This window comes from Apus apus, chromosome 1 (genome assembly GCF_020740795.1).
Source record: "Apus apus isolate bApuApu2 chromosome 1, bApuApu2.pri.cur, whole genome shotgun sequence".
Lineage (NCBI taxonomy): Eukaryota > Metazoa > Chordata > Aves > Apodiformes > Apodidae > Apus > Apus apus.
Window position 1 is genome coordinate 121,114,502 of NC_067282.1, and position 18,920 is coordinate 121,133,421.

Genomic DNA, 18,920 nt, shown 5'->3' on the forward strand with positions numbered 1-18,920 from the left:
GGATGCTCAAAGAACAAGCCTCAGTTGCCTTCACTGCCTCACACCCATTTTCAGCCCTGAAACAGGGCTGCTTAAACCTCCTGTTGTTCCAGCTGTTGAGACATACCCCTGCATGATTTAAAGATAACATGCCAAGAGCTAAATTTGCAGTTTATAAACCAACCAAGCAACACCACAGCTCTTCCAGCACATAGAGACCTGATGTTACCAGCAAAAAAAGCAACCCAGTGAATAAGCTTGCCATTGACAGCAGGTGCAGTGAAGAAATTACCCTTTCCTACACGTTTCTAGAAGCAGTGGCCACCTGGGCATGCAGGCCCCTCTTGCAACCCCCTGGTTGCTCGGGGAGAGGGGGGTTGGCCCCCCAAGGAGATACATGCAGGTGGTGGTTTCTCTTAAATACGAATGGCCCAGAATGCCTAATGCTTTCCTGGTATCAGAGATCTCTCCAAAACAGGCTGAGATCTTCAGAGGATGGACAAAAATATGGTTGTTGATCCCAAAAGTTTGTGGTTTTATTTAACAAAATGAGCAACATAATGACGTGCATTGGGGAGAAATGATGATTTGCTCCAGACCATCAGGATTAGTTTAAGCAAAACCACAGCTGATGCCTTAAAAATGTCACGTAAAAAGGAAGCAGCAAAGGCACAGTAATAGGTATTAATGTTTTGGAGGTTGAGAACATCATGGGACAGATGAAGTTCCAGTTAAAGGAGTGGTTAAGACCACAAATGGGTATTTGATGAGGAACTTTGGAAAAACGTAAAAGGGACAGTACAAGTAGTTTAATCAAATCAATAGTTCCTAAGTTGCAAATGAGATGGGAGAATAAACACTAAAAATAAAATACATTAAAACTTCATTTAATCATCAAAGAAAGTTACAATATTCAGTAGCTTATTAGGGTGAGAATCTTCATAGCACAACAGAAATAGCACCATCAAATGTTTAAAATAATAGTGTTTAAGGGGGAAAAGATCAGTTTTAAAATATTCCACGTATTGCAGTAGTTTTTCATGCTGCCCTGATGAGATATCATAATTGTGTTATGGTTTCAAAGCACAAGATGCTGAACACCAGAACAAGACCTTCCAACTTGTCTTGGTTAAGTCAGTCCCCTCAGTTCCGTTCTGAAGAGTGTAAATTTAACCTGCAAATGGATATGGTGGGACTCCTTTCACCCCCAGCCCTGTTATCTATTAAAACAGAAAGGAAACAAAAAACCAGAAAGATTAATGCAATATTTCACCACTAACAAGACATTCACTTTTCTTTCATAGCTAGACATGCTTTAACTTAGAAAAGGACTGTGTCCTCCAACTTGGCATCCTACTGTATGTTGCACACAGCAGCTCATCACAGCCAGGAACTTCCACCTATGCCCCTTCCCTAAAGCTCAGTAATCACAGGCCAGAGTCCATTCCCCAAAAGCCTCTTCTCCAATACTACTAAGCCCTAATTCTGCATTTCACAATGTAACCTTTGGTATGGAGATATGGAGAAGCAGGGCTTTAAAGCAAATCCCAAGTTGATTCAGTGATGAATTTTTAAAGAGATAATTTAGTTATAACTAACCAGAAAGTAAATAAAATCAGGTGGTTTTATCTGCTATTCATTAAGACAAGAAAGTATTTACAAAATTCTTCCCATAATAAATAGAAAATTTGAACTGTGTTGAGAGGGGGAGCATTGGAAAGAGGTGGTGGCATAGAAAACTTGCAGTATCAACGTTGTTACATATTTTAAACCCAACATTATTTTCAAACCTCTAAGTACATTTAACTTTCTCATCCTGCACATGCAACCAAAATAAGAACAGTAGCTTAACATATGTGTTTTAACAACCTCCCTTTTCCTGCTTCCCAGCACTCCAACCAGCTTGCTGTGTGAAAAATGCAGGAGGGCAAAATATCCTCTTCTGGATTGACAGGGAAAAGTATCATTCACCTTGAAAATCCCACCAGCCTGCGGCTGTCGTGAAAGCCACTCTTTATCCATCCCATCACTGGCAGAAGTCACATACATTTCTGAATAATCCTTTCCTCCAAAACAGCAGGATGTTGTCTTGTCAACAGGAAGTTTCACAGTTTGGAGTCTTTTTCCTGGAAAAAATAAGCAGGCTGTTTCCTGGCCCTCTACTTACAACAAAAAAATTAAACAAATTATTGCAAATAACCCACATGGAGCCAGGTGTTCCACAAAAGATGGTACCAGAGTCAGGGGAGGTCAGATGCCAAGTTTCAGCATCCTGATGAGCACCATGGCAGGGGAAACCAGGCTTTTGCAAATCACATTGCTGACAATGTATGATTTGAAAAGTTTCTGTCTCAGTTATCACAAACAAATCCCTCCCACAGTCCCAGCCTACCCTCTAATTAAACGCTAACTTCCACAGCACAGACATCTCTATCTGAGCTCATCATTTAGGGTGCCCATGGGAGTCAATGGAAATGGGATATAATTCCTCTATAATGTAGGTCACATGAATCATAACCTAGACCTGCTGACTTTTCTGCTTTTAACTACAAAGGCAGCCTGGAGTGCGCAGACCTCATGCAGCTCTACTAAGGTGTACCTTGTCCTACATCTCTACTGCCTGCAGTTAAGGAAGATTAATTCCTAGAAGTTTTTCCTGAAATTTCAATAGCCTTTCAAATCAAGCTTGCATAAAATAAAGAACATGGGACATGCCTGAAGTTTACAAGTAATTAGAGCTGCCATAAATGATATTACACATTTATTAAACCAACAAATACCTACCATTGTAATGACAGCAGTAAACAGATTGCCTCCAGCCTTAATTTAAGGTGTCCTGTCGAAACACCTTACAGCAGATTTTTCTAAAACTCCTCCTACTTCTGGGCAATCAGTGCTTAAACGTACCATGCCTATTTTATTTACCTACAATTGGGTTTCTCTTTCTAGAAATATGCTAAAGCACAGGAATCTCCTTACAAAACACGTAGTTTCCCCACTCCACCAATTGCATGTGTAAAAAGCTTGGTCCCCTTACAGTGATTAACTGTTTAGGGCTGTGCTGAAACAGCAGGACAGTAACTTGCATGTTGGGAACCCTACAAGGAAAAAGAAAAAGTGGAAAATTTGTTTCCTTTAAGACTTATGAGATGGTTTTAGTCAACTTCAGAGTGGGACACCATTTCCCAGGAGGTGCTTAGCAAAACAAGCACCTGCCTTCCTTTTTATGAATTCTAAAACCTTTCCCTCTCCCCACAGGCTGTGCCTTAGTCCCTTGCAGCACTGCAATGAACTGACAAAAGCACAGACCAAACAGCTCCACCTGTACTACAACACTAAGCAGGGCATAGGCACAGGCACAGATTAAAGCAGGGTCACATTACTAAGCCATTGGTGTATTCCTGGCACAATTGTGGCTCCCCTGGTTGGGTATGCTGTTCCCCAGAGACCCCATCTGGGCTCTGGTGTAGTGTGGGAAGACAGCCTGCCTGTACAAAATAAGCTACAATATGCCACAGGGTGCAGGACTAAGGGACATTCACTGATCCATTTTACTTGCTGGTATGGATATAACCAACACATTCAGAATACAGGACTGAGAAGGAATTGCCTTTCTTGCACCAAAGCCCCTGACACAAGAGCTGGATACTTTTAAACTGTCTTTTAATCCCAAAATAAATAAAAGAACCCAGCAAGTGAGCAGTGGCGAAAGAGCCTCTGGCATGCAACAGCCAGGGAAGTTTCAATGCTCTGGGACTCCTGATGCTGTATAATAAGCTTATTTGGCACACAGTTTGACCCACAATGACTAAAATAAAAAACAAAATCCAAGTGAAAAAGTCCTGTCTGTTGTCTGGGAGTGACAAGGACCAATACGAGTACAACTGGCTCTAGCAGCACTTTGTGGTTTTCCCCTCAGTTGGCAGTGGAAGGACTACATTGCTACATGGGTTACATGGTAGCTTATAAAATGCTCCAGGGGGCACCCTAGAAATTGGCTGACACAAAGTCTGGGTGGAAAATTAGTGGGAAGGGCATTCAAAGGGAAAAACATGCACTGTAGGAGAAGAGGCATGAGCTCCAGAGACAGAGGGAGAGACCCTGACTGTACTTGCAGAGTGGTCTCAGCAGCTAATGGCCAGGAAGATATTGTTTACAAAGCTCTAAAGATCCTCCTGCAATATCTTCCTGGAGATGCAAGAAAATCTGCACCCGGATGCTTTGACATCCACTTGAAGTATTCATCTATGTTTGGTTTCTGCAGAAGAGAGAAACTCAGAAGATCGTTGAGATGCTGTACAAAGCATAAAATACATTCATTATGAAGAACTCTAAAACATTTAACTGCTATTTAAAAGACATGATTGCATACAACTACCAGGTCCCTAGGTAGCTGGAAAGTACGACAAGATTTGGCTATGTACAAGTTAGGCATCCCATTTTGAGTCCACCACAAACCCAGTGGGATCAGTCACCATAACCTTTCCCTAGAGCACAAAAATGCCCTGCATTTTAAGGCAGCAGCCACTTAGGCTAAAGAAGCCTAGACCTGAAAAGCTGCTTCACTCTGAACCTCAAAATCTTCATTTAGAAAAGATGCCAAATAAACAGATTTCCTCACCCATCCCCCTAAAAACAGTCCAGGGTTTGCTATCAGTGAAACCTGAAAATCCTTCACGTGCTTCAGACAAGCTCATCTGGAACTGGCTGACAGTCATTCAAGACACACTTAGGAGATACTGTGCATCAAAAGAGACTTTGCTGTGGAGTTATCTTCAGATCTGTCTGGGCCATCTCCCTGAATAATTACAGATCTCTCAGAATTCAGCGAATTGCAGATTTTAGATATTACTTTAAGATGATAGTGCAGAGAGGGCAGACAAGCCTGAGATATTCACATAGAAGGTGACTCTTTTTGATATGCACACTTAACCTGCAAAACTTCTTACTCCTGTTCACTTCAGGTGCTGGGAGTTTTACATGGAAGAGGGGAGACAGAACAAGTTTGCAGGAACATGAGAATCCACTGGCAGTTACCAATACATCAAAACCACATCCGACTCTGAAAGACCCTGAGCAGAGCATAGCTGAAAGCTGGGAATGAATAAGAGCCATCTACTCTGTTTTTCCTAGTCCTACAGTCTCCCTACATGTCTGCTTATGGACTCTATTCCCATTAACTTTTACTTGAGGAAAAGAAAACAATGCCCAAAAGGCAGGAGAAAAGGAAAAACAAGTGAAAAAAAAAAAAGAAACTGAAAGCCAGGAAGGAAAAAGCTAGAAACAGGGAACCAGAAAGGAAAAATGGGTATTCAAAGGGCTGGCAGATGTCACCAAGGAGCACTCTGCTTATCAAAGCATGAGGATATGGGACCAGAAACAAGCCCCACAGCTGCTGGCATCTCCCAGCTGGAGTTTCCTCCTCCGAGGGTTGGGGTGCAGACTCTGCAGCACTAGAGAAAGTTCTGCAGGTTGGCAAGACCTTGGATGGGTACAAATCAAAACCTGAGGGGGAAAAGCACAGCCTGAACCTCAAGTAAGATCTTCCAGATGAGTCAGAAGACAGACTGCAGCCTGACCCACATGCTGCATGTGCCAGGGCCTGCTGCACACTGCAGAGGAAGGATGTGTCAGGGGACACTGACATCCCTGAATCTGTGACCCCACAGAACCCCAAGTCTTTTGTTAGGGCTGGATGTGTGTTCAAGAGACCCCAGATGCTCCCTAGTGCAGTTGCTCCTGCTCTGCATTATGCAAACCTGTGCTGCCTGTGATCTGTCAAAATCATGCTCCCATTCTCAGCCACTGGCTGCTTGCACAGTGTGGGTCAGTCTCTCTGAAGGGTTTCACAAGCATCTTTTATGCAGACTAAACCACGCCTGGCAGAACACCAACAACCCAATGAGAGTAGCAATGAATGACAGACTCGGGCAATGGGCACACACAGGACATTACTGTAGGAATGATAAAATGCCATGGAATTCATTAAATATCTGTATTCTTATCGTTTTAATTGCAAAATTTATCGTATAAATAATTTTTGACGATTAAAAAAGATGTTGCTAGCATCACTGTCAAGTGGGACTTGTATTAACTTCAATAGGCTGCCCAAAATAATACACTGTGCTGAAGAAAGAAGACAAAAAATGGCTTCAGTCATCTTTGTCATGGCTTATTCATTTTCTTCCACATCATTTATCAATAAGGTAAACGCTGACACTAAGTTTGGAGGATGCAAGAGGATCCTAACTCAAACAATTTGCAAGTATAACAGTAATCTCCTCCACAACTTTATCTTTTTCAACACAACAGAGGAGGGGAACAAAGGAGACTTATTTATAAAGCTGATTTTTGAGAGCAGGGACATATAATTGCTTTAAAACAGGAAAAAAAAAAAAAAAGTAATGTTTTTAAAAAGAATAGACATACCATTTCTGTAGAGAAAAAAAACACCTTCTCATTCTTTGCTTTTGTGTCTACTTTGTTTTTTAAACATAAAATTCCAGTCCTTTCCAAGAACATACCTGTCTCAGGGTCAAGACGAATCACTCTCCCACCATCGTAACAAGCTACCCAGAGTTTGCCTTCAGTATCAATACACATCCCATCAGGAATGCTTTCCTCTTTTTCCAGTCTGTATATACTCCTACGGTTGCCTGCAGGGTAGAAAAAACACAACAAAACTGAGACAGTTGTTAAAATTTTGATCAGTCACAGCCCAGCAGAGTTATTCGTACTATTATGTTCTATACTATTATGTTCAAAAGCTGTGCTGAAGTCCTCTCAGTTCCTTGGTAGGAAAGAAATTGATTGTGTCTGCTGCCCTGTTTGTTTCCCAAGACAGTTATTTCTCAGCACGAAAGCCTGTAGATCAGCTTCTATCCACTGAAAGTACAGTCTTTTTTTCTGGTGTTCTTTTCTAGTGCACCACTCCTGCTCCCTACTTGCAACATTAAATTAATAACTGAATTAAAGGATCTTATATATATATTCAGAAAATTAATTACTTCTTCTAAAACAGCTTTGGATCATTTCAAGTATGGGTCGTTTCCACCTAGAGAACTGGAGACTTTGTTTTTCAAACAGATTGCTGGAACCTGCCAATAATCACTGTTTCAACACAAAACTGACCTTCAAATATATAAACGGAGAGTTTATATAAACATAGAGTTAGGAAAAGCATCAACTTCAAAGGCATAAAGTCTACCTAAAACCAAACAACTTTATCTGAACTTCTATCCACTGTTATTAAAGAAAATTAAAACCAACTTTCCAACATTGTTTATTTTATGTTCTGACAACTTCAATGTTTCTCATATGTAGCAATATTTTTTAACAAGTTTCCTTTGTGCTCCTGGGAATTGTCAGGCTGCCCACAGAAGGAGAGGGAAGGAGTGTGGGTGAGAGAGAGAAAACCACCCTATTTCCTAAAGAAAAATACAGTGGTAAGCTACAGCAGAGAGACATAAGATGCTACACCTAAAATTAGTTTATACGCATAGTTTTTAAACTAAGTATCAAACTGACTGGGTGCTTTTAAAATATACTCAGAAGCAGATTATTAGTCCAAGTCACTGGGATTTTTCCTTTGCCCAAGCTTGTAGAAGCCCTTAAGGGGTTGTTTTGTTTTAAATAAAAGAAGGAAGAAGTTTTGAGTTACTGCTTTCCAGTTGTTGCTTAGCTCTGTCTGCAGAATCTTCATTTAAGATCTTGTATTTAAAATAAAACAAACAAAAAAACATAAATACCAAACAAGCAAAAAAAAAAAACACAAAAAAACCACAGGGTAAAAACAAAAGTCTAGAGAAGCTAGCAAACGTTTTGTACAGGACTACAAGGCTTTCTTTTACTTTCCCTATGCTGTCAGTAATAAGAAAGATGCAGCCACAGACACCTGGCCATACAAGAGACACTTTGCCCTTCTTACACAGGGAGATCAGATGGGCACTGTGTTCAGTATCAGCAGTCCAGATTACTACCCAAACTCTACCATGCAATTTAAATACTTCACAGTATTACCAACAGCCTCCGACTGGTTTTGAGCTAGGAGCCTACACAGGCACAGGTGGATGTTGATGCAGCTTCGGTGGCTTTGTTCCAAACAAGTTTCTAAAGACGCACTCCCAAAGCTCCTGATCATTTCTGCACAATAACTAGAATAGAATCTGACATTGCAGTCTTTAGGCACAAGGAATTATTTTAAGAATGCAACAGTTCGTACCAATTTTTCCAGTTTGGAGGTCATAGTCAAAGGCATCTACTGAGTAGGACAAGCTGTCAATGTAAAAGAAGGTTTTGTGATCCAGCGACCAGTCCAGCCCATTAGAAATGTCCACCTGATCAAAGTGTTTCACTACTGAGAGGTCGGAGAAGAGCGTGTACAGAGACCCCTGGTGTCTTTCCAGCACAGCTGGTCGAATCTCCTCAGCCATCGTACCTGTGCAGAGCCAAAGGAGAGAAAACAGGGTCAGAGTGAACAGGCTCTCCAGGTTTGGTGGCAGCCCCTCACTGCAATAGTGACCACACTGCTGTGTCAGAAAGGAGAAGTGCAGGGCTTCAGAAATTCAGGGAAGAAACCGAGTTAAAAGCAAAAGAGGAAAGTAGATTTCAGATGTGTTTGCTTTTAGCAGAAGATGACAAAACAGAGCCTTTGTTGTTTTTCTTTCTGCTGAACTGTGGCAGAAACTGTGATTCCTGCTAAACATTTCATTCAGTCATTCAAGTGTTAAGAAAGGTGTGGTCAGTATTTAACTTCCCACAAATCTTAAGTCTTGTACAGCAGGGAAACTGGAAAAAATTCCTCCTCCCTCAGAGTATTTCTAAAGCCTTTTCAAAAACAAATCAAATAATTGTGGCTCAAAGATGGCTGAGACTGGCTCTTGAGAGACTGGGTAAAAACAAGTTAAGGTAAGCCTGGGGACCCAGCTAGAGGGCAGACGTACAGAATAGCATTTGAAAAACTGGGAGGACAGGATTATGGGATGGCTGATGCTGGAGGGCACTTTTGGAGATCACCTAGGCCTACACCCTACTCAGAGCAGGGTCAGCCAATGCACTTTACTCAGAGCAGTGTTGCATCTTGAGTATCTCCACAGATGGAGCCTACACAGCCTCTCTGGACAACCTGTTCCACTGTTTGACCACCCTCAGTAAAAAAGTTTCCTCATGTTTGAACTGAATTTCCCAAATTTCTGTTTGTGCCCATTGCCTCTGGTCCTGTCACCAGGCACCACTGAGCAGAGCCTGGCTCCCTCTTCTTTACTCCCTCTCCCTCAGATACTTAAACACACAGATAAAGATCCCCCTGGGCCTTTTTTTCTCCAGGCTGAATAGTCCCATAGTTGTTCAGAAATACCCTCTACAGATCCTGATTTTTTAAGAACAAAACCCACAATATCATAAATTTCTCCCTGGAAGAGTATTTTCTGTTGGCACTCTGCCAGCATTCAAAACAAGCATGACAACAGGGAGAAGACAAGACCAGTATGTTTGATTATGCAGGCTCGGAATAGTGAGCCTCTTTGTAAAAAAAAAAATTAAAAAATAGTCCTGATTAGATGGTATCTAGGTAATAGGAACAGGTTTTTAAATGGGATTAAAGTCTGCTTGAAGACAACAGCAAAAAAATTCCCCACCACTGAACTGTGAACGAACCCTTGCTGCATCTACACCTGATCCCTGCATGTTGCCACCAAGACAGCAGCAGAAGGAAGGGCCCGCCTGCAGCATACCTGCAAAATACCTCCCTGCAGGATCCACTTTCCCATCATTGAATCGGTTGTTTGGTTTGTCCTTGTCGACTTGAGTAATGGTGGTTACCAGCTGCTCTTTCCATTTCAAAGCAGCAAACCTGGTTCCCAGGGTGATGACATAATCCCCTGATTTCCGGAGAGCCACAGAGCTCACAGGAGCATCTAGAAAAAGGGTGAAATGGAAAAGAGGTTATGTGCTATGGAGAGACCTCTCCTTTCTTTAGACACACAAGCAGTCAAACTGAACTCAGTGAGACTACAGGCAAGAGAAACAACGTACTTTCCTACAACATAACTGATGTTTAAATACATAGAAACTGATCCTTTCACTCTAAGAGGGCACACTTAATGCATACAGAAAGTGGTTAGAAGAAAATCATTACTTTGGGACACACAAACTCAGGGAACTTCAGCATCACCCCACTCCCAAGAGCAACAATCAATACCAGCATCTGGTTCTGCTAGGTGCTTAAAAAAAAACACACAAAAAACCAACAAAAAAAACCAACACAACAAGCACTAAAAGGGGGACAAGATACAGGCACACATTTTTTACAACAGGCTACTGTGTGTGTTCCCCTCTCCGCAGGGGAAAAATTGATTGCCAGGTGAGCTCTGGAGCAACTGTGTTTGTTTAGCTCAGCTCCTGCATAGATCAGCCCTGCATGGAGGTTCAGTCCTAACTCCTGGAGACACAGAGAATCTCTGCACTGGGTCAGTCACACTGGGCAAGGGAGCCACCCCTCTGCACCACGCTTGGTCATGCAGTTCAGACATGCCTCCAGCAGCACTAAAACCATACCAAGGAGTGGCAGAGCTTTCCAAGAGTTAAAGCAAAACAGAAAATTAGTAAATGCTCCATGGTTGGTTTACACTCATTCAAGCTATTATGCTGTAAAACCCCAACTGCAGTTTCTAATTCCTAATAAAGAAATTAGGAAAAAAACACAAGAGAAATTACTGTGAAAATAACACTTCTGTAAAAGTCTGGCACAATATAAGGAATAGGGTTAAGCAGGGCAATAAAATCTGGGATAGTATTTAACAGACATGACTTAGGAATATGCATGGGACCACGCACCAACTCTCTAATATAAAAACAAAACATTTCTTGTATGCACAGCTTTGCAGAGGTATAATGAGGTAATGGTTCCACACTTACAGCCACCACTGCTGCCAAGAGGAGCTGCTCCTTTCTGGCTGCTTCTGCTTGGCTCAGGACTCCCCTTTGCTTTGCAGCCCCAGCAGTGGAACCACCATGTGAGAAATCTGAACAGCCTCTGCCCCCAACACTCCAGTTACACACCTGATTGCAACCACACTGCGGAGGCTGCTGGGGACTCTGGGCTCAGCAACACTGGGCAAGTGGGTGCCACTTCAGAGCCCTCCCCTTCAGCTGGGGCACCACTCAGGGCCTCACTCCCACCCAGGGGGGGAGCACTCCCCAAGCCCAGAGCCCATATACACCAGCCTGCCCATCCCTGGAGGTGTCAGCCCCCAGGTGCCCCCATAGCTGTAAGAATGGCCCCAGAACTTCCTGATGACACACCCCAGGGGAGAGGGATGTACCAGGCTAGTTACCTATGTAGCAGTGTTTTCCCTATGGAGCTGGAAAGGGCATTTGAAGTTGTTGCCAAGTGTGGGGTCGTAATTCTCTATAAGCTTCCATAATGATTAATTCCCCTCAGTTTCTACTCTGGACATCAACCTGTTATTTGAATCATGTGGCACCCTTAGCTGTTTGGGATTTTTTTTTTTGTATTTTAATCATAGTATTCCCAAAGGCACAGCTATTAATTATTTTATTACTAAGTATTAAGTATTTTATTACTAAGCAGAGGAAATGGAAGTAAAAAAATAATAATTTAAAAAGTAACTTCAGTTACTATCCCTTCTGCATCTCCAGAGAGGCCACATGGGAAAAATTACACCTTTGAGAGGAGGTTGGAGTTGGGGGAGGAAGCAGGGAGAAGCATGCTCCCCCAGCTAAGGTAAGAGGAAATAAGTTTGGGAAGCAACATTTCTGAAATCAGTATCAGGCCTTCTCTCATCGTAAAATTGGCAACCACAGTGATTTGAAGGGTGGACAAGCCCAAACCAATGTACTATGAACAATGTGAAGAGCTTATGGGTGGACAAAAGCAAGTGATTTTCACCAAGTGCTATTGAACATGAGGAAATATTAAATCCAAATACTTCAGCCGTTTAAGGAGCTGTCTTCAGACACACAAATATCTACATGATCACATCCAGAAGTAAACCTCCAACTCCTTATGAGAGTTAGAACACCTCTTCTTCTCTGGAATAAATACTTACAACTGTTGGAGACCCTAGCTGGTGACACTGTTACCTTAAAAAAAAAAAAAAAAATCATTTTTTTAAATCACTAGGTGACATTTTCTTCTATGTTACTGGCACTGCTCATTCCAATCAGTAACAAAATTCCCAGAAACGTCAACACCAGGATCTTGGTGATCCCTACCTCTGGGACATAAGAGGCAGCCAGAGAGAGCATGTTTGTGAACCATTTGCAGGAAAGAGAAGGAGATCAAATGTAATCCAATAGTACAAAATAGTAAGAAAACCCTCAGGACTAAGTCTGGCCAGTCACTCTGCCTAGTTTCAGCAGGCAGCACAAGCCTCAGCATCCTGTTTGGCCTCACAAAGTCAGGTTAGAGGGAGATGTCTCCCTCCTCACACCAGAAGATGAGCACTACCAAGCATCATGTCCCACCCAGGTTCAGCAGGGACAAAACACCGCGTTAGAACCTACAACAACGAGCTCGGGAGAGGTTTCTTGGAGCCGTTCCTTACCCACAGAGATGGCCTGCACTTGCTTGGTGACCGAGCTCCAGCGGCACACCTTCCGACCCGTGATGTCCACGAAGAGCAGCGCGCTCTCCTTCTCATCCCACACGGGCGACTCCCCGATCCGGCTGCCCTCCTTGGCAACACACTCGACCTGAACGGCTGACATGCCTGCGGAGAACAACACGCCGCCTGACACACGCCTGCTCAAGGGCAAGCGCAGGTACCCCCCCAGCCCCCGGGGACCCTGAAGACCAGCGTCTGTCCCCGCGGCCGCCCCACGACCCCCTTCCCCGCCGGAGGGGTTCCACCCGCGCGGCGCACCCCGCTGCCGCGCTCAGCGGGGCTGCCCGGGCCTTCCGTGCCTGTCTCCCACCCCCACCCGTCCCACAACACGCGTGTGCCCGCCCCCCCGGGGTCCCCCTCGGGCCCCCCCGGGCCGGGCCGGCACCCAGGGCACCCCGCCAGAGGCGGTGCGCAGCCCGGCCCGCCGCCTCCTTAGGAAACAAAAAGTAAACAACATTAATAATATTAATAAAAGTAAATAAAACCCGGGGGTGCGGACGAGCCCCGGCCCGGGAGGAGAAGAAGGCCGCTCCGCCCCCGCAGCCGCGCGTGGGGACGTTCGAATTTAACACACACACCTCTAAAGAGACAGAGATAAAGAGAGTGACACCGATACGAGCCACCCCCGCGCCCCTACCTGCTCCCTGCCGCGCAGCGAGGGGTCCCGGCTGCCGCAGCCCTCCCTTATAGCGCGGAGCGGAGCGGGCGGGCGGGGAGGCGGCCCCGCTTGCCCCGAGGTGAGGGGCCGGAGGCGGCCGGGCCGCGGTGCCCTCGGCAGGGGCGGGCCCGGACCCCTCTCCACCCCCTCCTGCCCGGCGGGAAGGGGGGCGGCCAGCGCGCCCTTCCCAGCGACGGCGAGCAGCCCGGGGTCCTCGGTAGGGGACTGCAGGGGCTGCTCGGGTCCCCCCCTCGAAAGCTGCTGGTAGGAAGGAGAAGGAGACGAGGCTGCCCTCCGCGCTCCCCGGAGAGGCCGGTTCCCTAAGGCCTGGTGCCTGCACGCCTTCCCCCAGGGAGGCTCCCGGTTCCCCCCGGCGCTGGGAGCAGCTCCTCGAGTCCAGGGTGCGCCCGAGCAGGAGCCCAGCGCCCACGGGGGTCCCACGGGCAGCCCCCTCGCAGCTCCTGCTACCCATGTTATCCTGTCTTGCCGTACGCTTTCCCACTGTCACTTCTGTCAAGCATTTTTACTGGGTTACCTTTATTTATTCAGGTAGCAGCTGCTCACACCCTGGAGTTTATTCGGTCAGATTTTATTCTTTCAGTGGTTTATTTGGAAAGTTCGTGGGCTACCCACGGTTACCAACAGGTGTTTCATTCAGGCTTCCCTCGATGGACTATGATACTTATTAACTGTCACCTTACCTGAGCAGCTGGGCTTTTCTTTTTACAGCCTTGCATAGCATTAATTCAGCTTTGAATTTCCTCTTTCTGCCCCACTGTGGCATCGTACAGCAAGCAGCAGGATTTCATCTCAGACCTAAGGCAAGCAAATTATTAGCGACTGCCCACACAGAAACAAACATCCAGGGGAAAAAAAAAAACAACAAACAAACAAACAAACCCAGAATAACTAATATGCTTTACGACAAGGAAAGAAGATCCAGACATTTAACATTTAAAAATATGCAAAGAATGAATTGAGAATTTGTTAGCGCAAGGAGACATAATTGTTGTTTTTTTTTCCAGCCTCAGCCACGCTCACTGCTGTCCCACTGTCCTTGCACACTAGGAGGCCGTTTGGGATACACGGCCAACACCACAGCTTGTTGCATTTAGCAGCAGGAGACACTCACACGCTCAACCCACCCGGCCAGTCTCTCTGCTCCTTGCAGACTTAGGCATCTGCCAGCATGGTTTGGAGGCATCAAAACAAGCTGTGTGTTGGCACACACCTTGGGAGCAAATTAGCAGCTTCCGAAAGCACCGGGTTGCAACACAAACTCTGGTCTTCTTCAGAATGTAGATCTCCGGTTACATGGGATAGTGCTTCTGCTTTGTCTTGCCTGTAATGGCTCATCAGGCCTGCTGAAAGGTAAAGCAGGAAGAAATTAATTGGGGGGTGGGGGGGTGGGGAGGGTGTCCCTTCACAGAGAGGTCTTCTGCCAGTACAAGTTGACATGGGGAAAGGACAGCGCAGGGGATGCGGCTGCTGAAGGTGGTGCTGCCTTGGGCACTCCCCACTAGGAGCTTCCTGCTGTCGTACTGCACCCACAAGGTCTACTCTGTGGCCTCCAAGTCCGAGTGACAAGGAGCACACGCAGCATCTCCGTGGCTCCCGAAGGAGACGGTTGGTAGCCCAGCGTTTTTTCCATGTGTTGGGGCACATTGCACTCTTACCCCTCCGGCTTTGCAGGGAGCAGGGGACTCTTACTATTGCAACCAGGAGGAGCATGAGGAGTAGATCTGTGATGCAGGAGGTCCTGTAGGGTGAAGGTGCTAAATGGGACTCAGAATGGCTGTGCTTAGGGTAACTGCTGGTCTGATAGCCTGGCCCCAGGACAGGACACATCGTTAACCATTCAGATAACAACAGGAGCCAGAATGTCCCAAGTCAGATAAGCCAGTGCTTGAGTAAGTCTTGAAATCAAACCCCAAAACCCCGTATCGATTTTAGCCCCCGGACAATGTAACTTCATCTAAATCTGGAGTGTATCAATGTCCTCCATGCTGTTACTATGTCATGCTAGTTTCTTGGCATGAGCCTGCTAGCACCCGGTCCTGGGCAGGAGTGCAATAAACTTGGTATCTCGTCTCTGTGTGTGGATTTGGCTTGGATCACTGGGTAAAGAACCCAGTTTTGGGACAACAAAGTCACAGCCCTCACCCGAGTCTGCAGGCAGCCTGAGCCTGCCACAAGCCATTACCCTTCTTGCCAGTCAGAAAGTGCTCAGCACTTCTGGAGAGTGGCCCAGTGTGCCACAGAGCTGGAAAAATCCCCCCACCCACAAGGACTGTGGGTAAGGAGGAGTGCTGGACGACTTCAGCTGTTATATAAAGAAACAGGATTTTGCTTATGCTGGCCCCTGGAAGGTTGAAGTTGTTTATACCCCAAAATGTAAGAAAGAACTTTATCTCTAACATTATTCTATCACTGGCACACACAATTGGCCACTAATCCCTCATCTCTGTTTAAAGTGGCAATGCTCAGGAATTTCACTACCCATGCTCAAAGAGTAAGGGGCTTCTTGTCAGTGGATCATTAATATATTAACACGGTGATTTCAATTACTCAATGTGTTTTTACCCAGTGCTCAAGGCTGTAACCAAGATAAGCTCTGGGGAGTGCTTCTTTCCATCCCTTTCATCTGCCTTGCAGGTGTCCTGCAGGCCTGTCTCAAGGCTGGGCTGTTGACTAATTGGGGAGTGTTTCTAATTAGAATCTGTTTTTGTCTAATTCTTACTGTTTCACCATTATGTAGGCCTTGTTTTTGCTCTGCGTGTCCCTTGTGTGTCTGTGATTTTTCCCAAGTGTGATTTTTCCCCCCAAATATTACGTATTTCAACTAATAACTGACACCACCTCCTCCTCCCTGCTTGAAGGTGCTCATCTGTGACTTTGACAAAAAGGTGGGAGGGTTGTAGGCCTTATCCATGCCTGGTACAAAGTGCAAATGCTGTATGTCAGATGTCCATATCTTACAGCTGCCTCTGAGCACTTACAGATGTGTGAGGCCTCCTCTGCAGCTGGGGAAAGCGCAGCCAAGATGGGGGACACAACTGTGCCAAGGAGGTGAACTAGCTGCCACCTTCCAAACCTCAGTGTAAGCCTGCCCTGCTGTTACGTCCACTAGGGCAACCATAGGTGAGAATATACAGCTAGCAGTTAATAATACATTTATGGGGGGACCCCAAAACAAACGAAAAAATCCCCCTACCACCAAGCAAGAGCAGAAGTAGAAATTCAAGACGAGTTGCTGCAATCAGTTGGCTGAAAAGCAAGCCAAGTATAGCTCCTGGAATAGACTTTTGTGTTCGGATCAAGCTTTTATTTGCTTAGTAAGCAGCAAGAAGGGCCAGGAGAGATAAAACTGCTGAATAGTCTCCACTGTTTACTATTTGGGATTACCATAGTCCTGTATTTAAATAGTTCAAACATTTGACAAAGGACAGCATTTCCTTGCCTTGCAAACATCTCCCTGGGAGAAGGGGTCATGAGAGTGTTAAACAGAGACTTGTGCCTGTTGATTAATTTAATTTATACGTTACATCCAGTCTAACATCCTTTAGTGTCAATGGAAGTTACTGCAGAATTGATTAGGAATCTCAAATGGGGAATCTTTTTAGAAAAGGATTGCACTGAATTTTCTAGAAGTCATATTGAAGCATTTAGCCTCAAAAGTCCAGGTTCTCTCACAGAACCAGCAAGAGTACCCTCTCCTTACTACAATTTATTATGCAGACTTCTTTCTGCATCATTTCTCACACACTGTCCATGGTATCAGGAAAAAGCATCTCACACCTAAGAATGTAGTGTTATAAGTGTTATGTGACCCTTCCCCATGCCGTCAGCTTCTCCAGTGTTTCACTAACACCCCTCACACCCTGGAGCACCTGCCAGTGCTAGTTCCTGCCCCCTTAAGCTGCCTCACAATCCCTCTTCCTTTCCAGCCCTCTGGTCTGCACTTGGAGCAGCAGAGGAACAAGGCGCTTCAGAAAGGGCAATGGTTCTTCTGTGGAGCACAGCCAAGACATTTTTCATTAATGCCTTGCTCTTCTGCTCTTTGGACCCCACGTGATCCAGATTTGCATTTTGCTTGCCTCAGGATAAAAAAACAAAAAAACCCACAAAAACCCACAAAAAAACAGAGCATTGATATGTTCTACAGCAGCTGCAAAATTCGAGGCTGTGTGAAGGAGCCAGGAGTTCAGGGAAAAGCAGCATCTTTCATTCAAGCAGCTGATTTAGTAACAGTGCTTTCAGTGTTTGCAGCTTTCAGGCACACAAGCCCTTCTTCAGGCCCACATCAGAAGCAAACTTCAAATTAAGTGCAGATTTGGGGTGACTGCTCCAAGCTTAGTTCAGCACATTGAACCAGACTATTGGAGATGCGTCTGTTTTCTGTATTAGCCGTTCACAACAAGTGTAAACTATGACTTGCTTATGGATATTTCTTATCACCTGGCTCATCCAGCTTTTGGCCTCTGTGCTTCCTTAAGCCAGAAGAGACAGCTAGCTTGTTGTAGAATGAATAATCAGAAGGGAGAGGGTAAAGCAATGCATCTACTCCACAGAACAATGGCTGAGCCACCAGTTCTGAAGAAGAGCAAGTATTTTGGTCAGAATCCATTCAACCAGATGCAAATGAAGCCTAAAATGCCAGTCATACCAGGACAGGGGTTCCCAAACTACTCAGCAGCACCCTTCCGAGATAAGAGGTGGAACTACAAAGGAATGCTGCCAGACACCATGGTTTCAGGTGAAGTGGGTGGGCTAGTTTAGGGTTGTATTTTTCCCCCCTTAGACAACTCATTCCCTCACTAGGACCTGCACTTCCAATGGTATAACCGGAGCCATTTTCCCAAATGGCAAATAACACGTTTTCTTTTTATACGTACTGGAGTCCAGTGGACTCCTTGTGGCTACTGAGACCAGAGGAAATAAGAAGAGCAGCGTATCTTGATGTTAGTCACAAGCTCAAGGGCTTTCACATGACCTGGAGATTTCTTGAAAGCATCTTCCTTTATATATTGCTGCTATGTGGGGTTTGAAATCCTTCCTCAGGACTCTGGCACACCAATTTGGCTAGCAGGACAGCTAAAGAGCTGTTACAGCACTCTTGTCAAAATAGGCCTTGTGTCCCTGCCTTGCCCAGTGCTCTTCCCAGGGGTGAGGGCAGGTGGGGCAGCACCTGGGGAAAAAAACAACAGAAAATGGAAAAAAATCTCTTGAGGAGGATTAAGAAACCATAAAGGTGTCATTACAGAGCCTAGCTGGAGATTTAAAACAATGTCTCAGATAAGGCAGCTTAGGCGAGGCAGATACCCAGCCTCAGGGCTGCTGAGAAAGCAACGGGGAGGCAGGCAGGGTCTGCCCAGCCTGAAACAAGAGTCCCAGAGAAAGGGCAGGGCAAGGTGGATCCAGGCGGGTGTCCCAGCCAAAAGAAGCTGGCTGGAGAAACATAATCTGGAAGCTGCACTCAGGGAGGCAGGGAAACTAATGGGCAAATATCCAAGGCTGCTTCTCCTTACAAAACAACATAGCCAGGCAAACTTACTTAAGCTATATGCAGAGGGGTTAACTTGAGGAACAGAGACAGGTATGCACATCTGCTATTTTCCAACAACCTTCCCCAATTGCTGTGTAACATTTTGTTTCAG

At 45.3% G+C, this 18,920-nt stretch overlaps 1 protein-coding gene across 1 annotated transcript in view; it reads right to left on the minus strand.

Annotated features, from left to right (window-relative positions):
• Positions 1-850: 850 nt before the first annotated feature.
• LOC127380048 (regucalcin) overlaps positions 851-18,920 on the minus strand; it is a 132,502-nt gene continuing 114,432 nt past the window's right edge. The window contains exons 2-7 of the mRNA XM_051608455.1: positions 12,546-12,714; positions 9,711-9,893; positions 8,201-8,416; positions 6,504-6,635; positions 1,951-2,105; positions 851-1,199 (exon numbers count right to left, since the gene is read on the minus strand). Of these exons, the coding sequence (XP_051464415.1) occupies positions 1,149-1,199; positions 1,951-2,105; positions 6,504-6,635; positions 8,201-8,416; positions 9,711-9,893; positions 12,546-12,708 (900 nt within the window). The 5' untranslated portion in view covers positions 12,709-12,714 and the 3' untranslated portion in view covers positions 851-1,148. The remainder of the gene's footprint in view (positions 1,200-1,950; positions 2,106-6,503; positions 6,636-8,200; positions 8,417-9,710; positions 9,894-12,545; positions 12,715-18,920) is intronic.